The sequence below is a fragment of the Sceloporus occidentalis genome, unplaced genomic scaffold (genome assembly GCF_023333645.1).
Source record: "Sceloporus occidentalis isolate IW3139 unplaced genomic scaffold, rSceOcc1.0.p SCAF_1, whole genome shotgun sequence".
NCBI classification, from domain to species: Eukaryota; Metazoa; Chordata; class Lepidosauria; order Squamata; family Phrynosomatidae; genus Sceloporus; species Sceloporus occidentalis.
This window is the reverse complement of record NW_028316981.1, coordinates 106,403,317-106,414,370: the sequence shown is the minus strand read 5'-3', so window position 1 is coordinate 106,414,370 and position 11,054 is coordinate 106,403,317. Positions and strand designations below refer to the sequence as shown.

At 44.5% G+C, this 11,054-nt stretch overlaps 1 protein-coding gene across 1 annotated transcript; it reads left to right on the top strand.

The window, feature by feature from the left end:
* The first annotated feature begins 1,375 nt into the window (after nt 1-1,375).
* On the top strand, nt 1,376-10,757 carry LOC149321927 (homeobox protein MSX-2-like). The gene is made up of 2 exons (XM_089519470.1): nt 1,376-1,811; nt 10,016-10,757. Exons 1-2 carry the CDS (start codon nt 1,376-1,378, stop codon nt 10,438-10,440), a joined length of 861 nt encoding a protein of 286 aa, XP_089375596.1. The 3' UTR covers nt 10,441-10,757.
* Nucleotides 10,758-11,054: the final 297 nt, after the last annotated feature.

The window sequence follows — 11,054 nt, the reverse complement described above, 5'->3', positions numbered from 1 at the left end:
CACTTAATAGACATATACATTCGTAATTCTTGGTCCAGCTCAAAAGGGAGGAGGTGGTTTTGGAATTCCTCTTGGACAGGAGGCTGAAATGGAGGACGGGTCCTGGGAAAAAAATAGGAGGACCAGGTCTGGCCATCCTGTATAAGCCTCAGCCCCAAGTGCATTTTTTTTCATGGGTTCCCTTAAAAGTACTGCTCACACAGCGGGAGAGAGAGAGACAGAGGTCCAGGAGCATTTGACGTCGGAAGGAAGGAAGGAAGGAAGGAAGGAAGGAAGGAAGGGCCTGCTCCCTTGACTCTTAGGAACGATCGGGAGAAGACGTGTACAGCATCGGGTTAAATCCCCAGAGGTTATGGGGTCAGGGGCTCATGTTATAACCTTGAAACGCACACACACACACACACACACACACACACACCCTTTCATTTATTTCTCCTGAGCTCCCTTCCTCTTTCCTTCCTGTATTTCCTCCTCTGGATTAAGAGGAAGAGAGGATCGGGGGACATGGCTCTGGCAACCGCTGCTGCCTGGTTATGAACCCCTTTGCCTGAGGAAGAAGCCAGTGGAGCTTTGAAAGCTTGCAAGGCGTAAAATGTGCGTGTTGGTGGGCCCCAGAAAGGGATCACTGTCTGGTGGGTTTGGGATGTTGTTGGATTGCCATCTGGATAATGCCCACGAAGGATGAGGAAGTGGAGGAAGGAGAAGGGGCGAAACTAAAAAGGCGTCCACATCGCAGAGATAGCCCAGTTTGATCCCGCTTGAATTGTCGCGGCACAATGCTAGGGAATTCTGGGAATTGGAGTTTGCGGCTGCACCTGTTGGCTCAAACTGGGTTATCTCTGCAGTGTGGATGCAGCCTGAACTCAAACTAAACTGCCTTGAGAGACTTTCCTCCGCCTTGACGCCTCCTCCGACTCTCCCTGTCGTCTTGGCCGGGTGACAGCGCTGGAAAGCTCCCTAATCGCCCCGCTCCGTCCGCGGCCCTTGTCATTAACTTCTAATTTATTTAAAAGGAAAAGGAGGAGGACTCGGGGCTGGTGGGAGGGAGAAAGAGGGAGAGAGGGAAGCCACCCGGCCGGTCTCTGGAGCCAATCAGGGGGAGCCCCTTTGTGACGTCGGCGCCGCCGGGGCTCCCATTGGCCGAGGCGCGCTTACTCCACTTCCCCGAGGAGGAAAGAGCCCGAAGTCTCCGCTGCGCCGAAAGGGGCGGGGGGAGACAGTGGCTCGGCTCTCGGAGGGCGAGGCTGGGGGCTTCTGACGGAGCTAGAAGGGGAAGGAAGGGAGGAAAGAAGGAAGGGAGGCGGGCAGGCGCTGCAGCGCTCTCCCGGAGTGGGATCCTTACGAAGAAGTGGCCGCCGCCGCCGCCGCCGTCGCGATGTCTTCTTCTTCTTCGACGACGTCGTCGTCTTCTTCCTCTTGTTCGCCGCCTTCTAAAGCGAAGGAGATCTTCTCCTCCTCCTCCTCCTCCTCCGACGAAGAGGGCCCTTCGGTGGCCGAGGAACCCCCCAAAGTCAAGGTCTCCAGCTTGCCTTTTAGCGTGGAGGCCCTCATGGCCGACAGCAAGAGGACCCCCCGAGAGGCCAACCCCAGCGCCGCGGCGGCCGGAGCCATGGCCTCGTCGGACGGAGCCGGCTTGGGCCCTTCCCGGCCGCCGCCGCCGCCCCTGCTCTTGCCCGCTCACGTCGGCAGGGAAGCGGCGCCCAGCCCCGGCGGGCTCCCGAAAGCCTTCGAGACTTCGTCGGTCAAATCCGAGACCTCCGAGGAAGGCTCCCCCTGGATCCCCGAGGCCGGCAGATACTCGCCTCCCCCGAGTGAGTCTCCTTCGACGGGGCGACAAGGGACGGAAGGGGGGGGTCTCCGGAGGGAGGGAGGGAGAGGGACGGGGCAGGGAGAGCAAGGGCTTCGCCGCCGAGGAGGATCAGGCACCGTCCAGGCAACAAAGGGAGACCCTTGGCAAAGAAAGGCTCAAAACCCGTCGAGAAAGACGAAATGCCTGTTTCTTAGAAGGCTCATAGGTCCTGACCGTCCAGGCACCGCAAAACGGAGGGCCTTCAAGGACAAATGGAGTCTGGCGGAGTCTCCTTCCTTGGAGGTCTTTAAACAGAGGCTGGAGGGCCATCTGCCCCAGGGGTGCTTTGACTGTGAGTTCCTGCATGGCAGACTGGGGTTGGACTGGATGGCCCTTGTGGTCTCTTCCAACTCTAGGCTTCTATGATTCTACATGACCAAATAAAAACTCTAAACCCGCCGAGAAAGATTAAATCTTAGCCCTGCTCCGAATAGAGGAGGGCCTTTGGGGAATCTTTCTGGACTCCCGGTTTTCCCCGGGAGGCTGGGGAGGGGAAGGTGGGGGAGATCTGGGACCAGGATCCCGCCGCCCGGACTTTGGGGAAGTTTCTCTTCGCCTCCCTCCCCCCCTCTCCGCCTTCAGGCTCGGGAAACGGAGGCAGCTCCGCAAGGCAGCCACAACAACCAGGATGACCTTTACATCTCTGGCCAAGGGAATTCGGCCTAGAGGTTCAAAAGTCTTGTTTTTTAATTATTTTTAAATAATAATAACAATAACCACAAGACGGTTGCCCCAGACATCCTGAAACAGTCCTTGATCCCTCTCCCGCCGAGCCCTTCTCGATTGGGCCTTTCCCTGACAATTAGGGCCGAAAGGGTTTGATGGTGATGGTGATGATGATGATTCCCCAAGTTAGTCCTTGGTAACCTGAGTGAATGAAACTATCTACTCTGTTATTAGTACTATTAGGGGTATTTCATTATCATCGCTCCCCTCCTTATCCCCAAGTGGATAGTACTTTAGGAGAAAACGTCTGTTCCTCTTATCTTTGGCGACCTGAAGCTACCTAGTTATTATTTGTAGTATTAGGGTTATTTCATGATCATCTCGCTCCTCCTCCTCTCCAAGTGGATAGTACTTTCGGGGAAAACGTCTCTTCCTCTTACCTTTGGCGATCTGAGTTAGCGAAACTACCTAGTTACTCTATTACTAGTAGTATTAGTGTCATTTCATTATCATTTCTCTTCTCCTTATCCCTAGTGGAGAGCACTTGGGGGAAAGTGTCTGTTCCTATTACCTTTGGCGACCCTAGTAGGAGAAACTGCCTCCTTCCTCTATTATTAGAAATATTAGTATTATTGCATTCTCATCTTCCTCCCGCCCAAGCGGATATTACTTTGGGCGAAAACGTCTGTTTCTCTGCCTTTCCCGACCTGAGTGGGTACAACTGCCTAGTTCCTCTGGTATTAGAAGTATTAATATTAGTATTGCATTCTCCTCCCCCTCCCCAAGTAGATAATACTTTGGGGAGAAAGCGTCTGTTTCTCTGTCTTTGGAGACCTGAGTGGGTGAAACTGTCTACTTCCTCTGTTATTAGAAGTATTAGTATTATTTCATTATCATCTTCCTTCTACCCAAGCAGATAGTACTTTGGGGAAACGTCATTATGTTCTTCCTTTTCCTCCTACCCAAGCGGATAGTGCTTTGAGGAAAACGTCTGTTTCTCTATCTTTCGTGAGCTGGCTGAGTGACAATATCTAGTTCCTCTAGTATCATCATCATCATCATCATCACCATTATTTTGATCACCATCAATATCATCCTGATCCTTCCCAAGTGGTTAGTATTTTTAGGATGGGGGAGATATGTTTCTCAGTCTTCGGAGACCTGAGAGACAGAAACTGCCTAGTTCTTCCATCTATCCATCCCTCCGTCCATCCTTCTCCTCCTTTCTGAAGGTGGTCCGATCCTTCCCCCTCTCTTGGGTTGCCTCCTTACTTGCACCTGTACCAGCAGCAACAGCAATCTGCTCCAGGGCTTCCTTGCCCAAACTTTATATTAGTTTAATATTTGTTTTATATTTATTTATTCTTCCTGTGCATTGCTGTCCAGTCAGCATTGGAGTTCAACCCCAGCTGGGGGAAATATAAACCAAAAAGGGAAATGTAGGGCATGTACCCTTACACAGAGAAGGTCTCTAAACTGAGTAACAACAACAACAACCAAAAAAACAAACAAAACAAAACAAAAATAACCCTAACCAGAAAAGTCAGGTACTTGTGAATACCTGTTATCTTTACTATTTCTGATCGTCCCCATGATGATTTGTTAAGTTTTAGAGACGTGGGACCTCACATTATGGTTACTTTACAATATTTTTTTACTATACGATGGTTCACGTAGTTTATTATTCCACTAGATACTTAAAATTGTATTATTGTAGTAAAGGCATGCAATTTTTGTAGCGTTCCTGGTTAGTCCTTTTAAGGAAATAAACAAACACCATCGGAGTATGGCCGGATTCACCTCTTAATTCAATGGGAACTTCACAAGAAATCCTTGATGTCAGCTCCCTCTCTTGCCAGCTCTCTTTCATTTTCTCCTCCTTGTCTGACCACAGCACCTCAGTCCTGATTCTGAAAGGTCAAAGATCTAGTTCGGCTTCTGTTGCATGTGTTTCAGCTCCCCAGAGCTTTAGAGAAGCATTTGCAAAGAACTTCCTTTTCTATTTGATGTTTTAAACTTTGGACCACTTTTGGGTCCACAGTTTCCTTCATATGCTTGGTGCCACACTTCTTGACACTATCCTGTAAAGCACACCCATAACTCTCACTTTGTTAAAAACTCATCTCCTGCTTCAGCTAAATGCTTAGGACGCTGGAAAGAGAACTGTTGTGCTCTTCAAAATTCGACAAGAGTAAGTGTGCCAAAGGGTGACAGTTTAAAGCCTAAGGCCTACTTTAAAAGAAAGAAATAAGGTTATATAAAATGCATTTTGGGTCATGAACGTCTGATAAAGGGGACTTAATGCCCACTTAGTCAAAATGTATGTTACAAAGTTGGTTTTAGTCTCTTACTGCATGTAGTAAAATTTCTCTCACACAAGAACTTCTACTACAAGTATAAATTCATATCTCGCTGTTGTGTACAGAATGCATTTCCAGAAAATAACATTTGCTGAGGAAAATGAGTGGCAAGCGGGGGCTGCCATCTTTGGTTTCTGTTTTTCTAGTTTGTTGTTTGCCTTCTTTTCAGACTTATGGCAACCCGAAAGCGAACCTATCATAGAGTTTCCTTGGCACGTTTCTTCAGAGGGGGTTTGCCATTGCCATACTCTTACATTCAGTGAAGTTCCTCAAACAGCACATCAAGGCCTAGCTTTTTCTTCTGTGCATTCCTTCCTCTTGTTGCTTGATCCTTTGCACTTTTACTCAGAAGTCAGTCTCAGTGAGTTCAATAGGACTCTATTCTCAGGATCATGCCCTCCTTGTTTTCCCTGAGCTGTCAAAACTTTCTACATATTCTACATTTTGGTTGCTGCTTAATGTAGAAAGCCTTTCCCTTCTCCTAAGCTATGACAGACTACTTGTGATTCTAACTACAAATACCAGGATTTGCTTTTTTAAAAACAAAATAAAACACAATAACCACAGTTAAATATACATTGGAATTCCAGCTCATTTCTTTATAGCTCTCTCCAGAATTCATTCATGTCTGTGGCCTTTCTGCTTGACTTTGGAACAGATTTGGGTTAAGAAAACACTCAGAAGGCATCGTAAAGCAGATTTTTCTTCGACTGCAGAGTTCCAGCTGACTTTAGGAGAACTTCCAAGTAAATTTATTTCAACTCACAATGAAATGTATTTGGAAAAGCAGCAGGAACAAATCCCATAGTCATAAAATATATCTATATGAACTACTAAATTACTATTACAGCGCACTGCTATAGTTTCTGCTCAGAGGTAATCTCTGCTGAGTTTGATGGGACGGTTTTAGGTAAATTGGTACCGGAGTACAGCTGAAAGGTTTCTACTTAGGATCTTTCAGGCCTACTTAATTTTCAAATCTGTTTGTTTTGGATATAAAGAAAAAATGAGCTTACCTCTTTTGTCAGACAACAGTGTAAACTCATCATCCTCTTTTGCCTAAGATCAAATGTAGTGTATAATAAACATCTGAGAAAAATGGGAAAGGGAAAGAAGGTACGAACGATTTTCTAAAAAAAGAAGTTAAATATACTACAGTCTGATGAAGAGGGGATGGTTTCAAAAGCAGTTGCTGCTCTAAACACTGTCCTCTGTATATTCAGTAGAAATGCAGTTTGTAAAAAAGTAGATGTTAAAAAATTGTGGGATTGTATTTGAAATAAGCTATAACAGAAATATGTATGCAAATTGTAAAAAGCATTACATAGCTTGTAGAATATAAAATGTTTTCCTGTTCCAAAATTATATTATATTATGGGGCAGATGTTATATCATTGAGGCTAATTGGTACTCTTCTTCATCTTTTTTCATCACTTGGAACATATTTTCCCATAATTTTTCATGTTACGTTCTGGCTTTCTACACTAGTATTTGAAGCAAAAGGCACATAGCCTACCAGACTGCTCTTCCTATCTTGGTAGGAGGGTGAAATCATGCTTGATCCTTAAGTAAGGCTGGAAGTCTGTGTAAATTTTTGTGAAGGGAAACCCCTTGCAACTCAATGCACCTATAAAACTGAAAATTGCTAGGCCTTAAGACTTCTCCATGGGACACTGATGCTTGTTTCTATAGGATAACATGGAAGTGTATTTTACTGAAATCAGAGGTGAAGTAGCATTTGGATGAAATTATGAAATTTGCAAGCAAGTAACTTGTGATTCAAAGAAAGTTATGTTGGTGTCTTTAGCAATATCTAACTTGACCACAGAAACCAGTGTTGTGATTATTAACTGCCCAGTAATGTAGGATGCTTATTACGAAATCCCGTCTTTTATTTCAAGAAGAGAAAGAGAGAAGGAAAAAAGACAGAATGACTCTCCTTAATGTGTTATAATAACAACCAACGTGCTTTGCCTAAACACGTATTCTGTTTCTATGATGTGCATATGGCACGATCACGCAACATCTTAAGTGTTTGACCTAAGATATGCAGTAAGAGGGAAACAAAAATCAGAGTGGAGTAATACCTCTCTTAGGATCACTGACTTCACAAGCTTTGAGTTCTGCTCAATGTTCTGGTAAGTTCTGAACAGCTCAAGATCTTGCGCCACTTTTGTAACTTCTCAGTGGTCCAAATAAAAGTGTTATTCAGTGCTGATCTTTGTTTTAATCCATGGATCACATGGCTCCTTTTATTTTTCAGTTGCTGTAAGTGAAGTGCCTTCTCCTCAGTATACACTCACAAATTGTGCTGATTTTAAATATGACTTGTGGTCATTCCACAGAGGAGTACAGCTCTGGACCATTTTACACACTTTTGTGTATTTCTTCATGCTCTTTAACAAAAATGCCAAAAAAGAAGATAGTTGAGGAAACAGTAAAAACACATGTTTCTTCTTCCAAACTAGTGGAGTAACTGCACCAACATTTATTCTGCCAAGTGCCAGAGATTTAAAGTACCTTTGGTTTAAGCTGAACACCATCCTAGACAATATTGGCCTGTTAAACCAGTGGTTCCCACAAAACTATTCCGTAATTCTTAGTCTGAAAATGTAAACACACATAACTGCCTTGAACATAAGGGGACTTACCTCTGTGTAAACAAGCATAGGGCTGGGCTTTGAATCTGAAGTCTCTTCAAGTCTATGGTCTCCAGTCCATCTGCTTGGAATTAAATCCCAGTGACCAGTATGCTTTAGCATCATGCCAAATACATTCAGGATTTCGAGGCAGACTACTCCTCTTGTCCACTTATTTTATCCCCTCTCCATAGGATTTTTTTAGCCCTGGGACTGCTCTGTACTGAAATGCAAATTGTGCTGAAAAGAGCTAGGGCTGTTACTATGTGAATTACAGGCTTTTGGTTTGTAATGGAACAAGATATGAAACAAATTCCACATTCTGTATTAACTGCAGATGTTGTGCAGCTATATATTTTTAAAAGATTAGCACGTGCCATAAGAGCTACATGTTGAACGAGTGTGTCAGCCTCTTGCCTTCTTTATTTTTTGTTGTTGCTGGCTGAGAATATAGGAACCTCAATTAAGCAGGGAAGAGGAATGACAGACAACTCTGCTCACACATCACAAGTCCCCCATTGATTTAAGTGAAGGCCTTGGCAGTGAGCACAGACAAAACCAACACCCCCTTCCCCCCATCAGACCCTCTTCCAGTGTCCTCAGGCAGAACTTCAGCTAAATGTCTGATCAAAGATGTCATTCACACTGGATAAATCATAATAAGCAGTGGCTGGGGATGCATTTATTTCTCTCCCTTATGAGGCACTTTGTTTTTTAACTTCTAGTTACTAACTCATTCCTTTAGTAATATGTTCCACTTTCAGCTTCAGTGGTGACCTGTAAGGATGCTTGTTTCCCTATGTCTCACCAAGAAGAACACATGGGTAGTTTTAGGGGGTTTGGTCTCCTGACCATAATTTCTCACTGCAATGTTGTAGATAGACAGAAGCTGCTGCATAATAGGAAGACTGGCTGCTGTTGGATTCACAATTTATGGTTTTACATTAATGTCATTATGATTTTGTCTCCTTTGTGGTGTGATGCAAAGCTGCATACAGTGATGTGGCGATGCAGTTATATACCTATATAAATACAATTACGTACCAGGAAAAAAAATTGTTTTTTGGGGGGAGATTCTGACTCCCAGGCTGGTCACTGGCATCCTGGGAACTGTAGTCCAAAAGAGCACTCTTTCCAAGCTCTGGCCATATTAGATAGTACGGCCAACTTGGTTGCTGGGTTCACTGGTGATAAAGTCATTTCATACCATTGCAAATTTGAGATAAACATCAGGGCCAAACCTGTCTGCTAAATTAGAAACAAGACACTTAACAGCACACTGTGCTTTATTTTTGAGCTGCACACTACAGTCCCTGCAGCCCTTACAGAAAATAGTTCTGTTTCTGCATTTATCACAGATAGGTCTGTTGCAGTCCTTCCTGTACAAGGGACAGCCAGGAACAGAACTTGTAATAGTCACTTCAAATTCTTTAACACTCCCTGGGTAGATATTAAGCTTTTGGTGGGGACAGAGGAGGGCATGGGGCAGACCAGGGATGTTCTGTAAAAGCTTCACACTGAGCACTTAAGGTTCTTTAAGTGCGTACTTCAAAATATAAGGTGCTAATTGACAAAAGTCATTTACTGTACACATAGACACAGCAGGGGAGCCACAATTGGTTGCAGGTCTCTGTCAAGGTTTCCTGGCAAACCTGAATTTGCTGGTATGCAATGTAGTATAAAAATTCCCCTCACATACAAACAGTTCTCAGGTGGACTACAGAGGGCAAAGCAAACTGTAAATGATTACATTTAATAGATTTGCCAAGGCTGAGATGGTTTTAAACAGTGAAAATAAAAAGACTATAATTGAAGTAAATTGTTTTAGTTAGTCGAATATGCGATACCAAAAAACCCTAATGGATTGGGTCTTTGATCCCATGGAAGATTTTTATTGTGAGTACAGTCATCCCATCTATGATTTTTTGTTGTTGTTGAAATGCTAGAGTTCAGGCCTCCATTTTCATCCTTAGGAAAATACACTGTAAACAGTAGTTTGATGTAATTATTTCCATCGTCTGTTTTTAAAATGTGCTCCTTTGTCTTTTTTCTCTAATTTAGTCTTTTTTCTCTAATTTACCCTCACAATAAAAGACACTCCCTTTATTCTTTAAATTTCATGTATGTTATCTGTGGGGGGGGGGGGCATTTTGTACAAAGCGACTTGGCTGCCACTTTCTCTTCTTGTAGACTTCCTCTTCTGCATTTTGTGCAAAGCGACTTGGTTGTGCCTTTTCTCCCTTCTACACTGCTTCCCTCCATAACTTTCATATTTCAAAACCAGTGTTGTTGCATTTGTTGGAAGAAAGAGGGTGCTTCTCTGCCCTTTGACAGCTCTCCTTCTCTGCTTCTTAGAAGCATAGAATCGTAGAGTTGGAGGAGACTCCAAAGGCCATCCAATCCAACCCCCTGCCATGCAGGAACTCTCCATCAAAGCATCCCTTGTGACAGATGGCCATCCAGCCTCTTCTGAATTAACCCTTCTTTCTTGTCACTCCCAGGGCACCTGAGTCCTACGGCTTGTACGCTGAGAAAACACAAGACCAATCGGAAGCCCCGGACACCCTTCACCACTTCCCAGCTGCTGGCTTTGGAGCGCAAGTTTCGTCAGAAGCAATACCTGTCCATTGCTGAAAGGGCTGAGTTCTCAAGCTCGCTGAACCTCACAGAGACCCAAGTCAAAATCTGGTTCCAGAACCGGAGAGCCAAGGCAAAGAGACTGCAGGAAGCAGAGCTGGAGAAGCTGAAAATGGCCGCCAAGCCTATGTTGCCTTCTGGCTTTAGCCTCCCTTTCCCCATCAACTCCCCACTCCAGGCAGCCTCGCTGTACGGAGCATCGTATCCTTTCCACAGACCTGTGCTTCCCATCCCACCTGTAGGACTCTATGCTACTCCTGTTGGATATAGCATGTACCACTTATCCTAAGAAGACCAGGGAGCCACTGCAGAGAAATGCAATGAGGAACATTCCGGTGGATCTTGCACAACTCAAGAGTGCAGCACGAAACCATTTACTGGTTGTTGTTTTTCTGCATGCTTGTAGGTGCCTTATCGAGTATATAGAAGTGTGAACTCAGAGCCTGTATTCTGCAGGTTGGGGAGCCAGCCGAGTGTGTGAGCTCAGCACTCTCCTGAACCTGACCCTGAGAGAAAGGTGGTGTTTTGGTTTTCTAAAAAGATGCTTAAAAGAATATAGTGTTTGTTTATATACTGCACATGGGATGGGGGAGAAGGAATCAATCATTAAATCATGTGTTTCCACAGCATATAGAGGTAAATATATATATATATATATAGTGTACACTTTCCCCTATGTACCCAGTGGAGTGTCTTTTTTTTATTTTTGTTTTAAGGGAATAATTCACTTTCTTAGGTGAAGAACTTGCAGCCTGCTCCTGTGCTTGTTTACTCAGAAGTGAGCCCCTCTGTGTTCAGTGGTGCTTACTCCCAATTTAGGCTGCACATGTAGGGATGCAGGATGAAATTTGTCGTTTGGCTGGGGAACATTAAACAAATGTGCAAGTTTTATTTATAAACCCA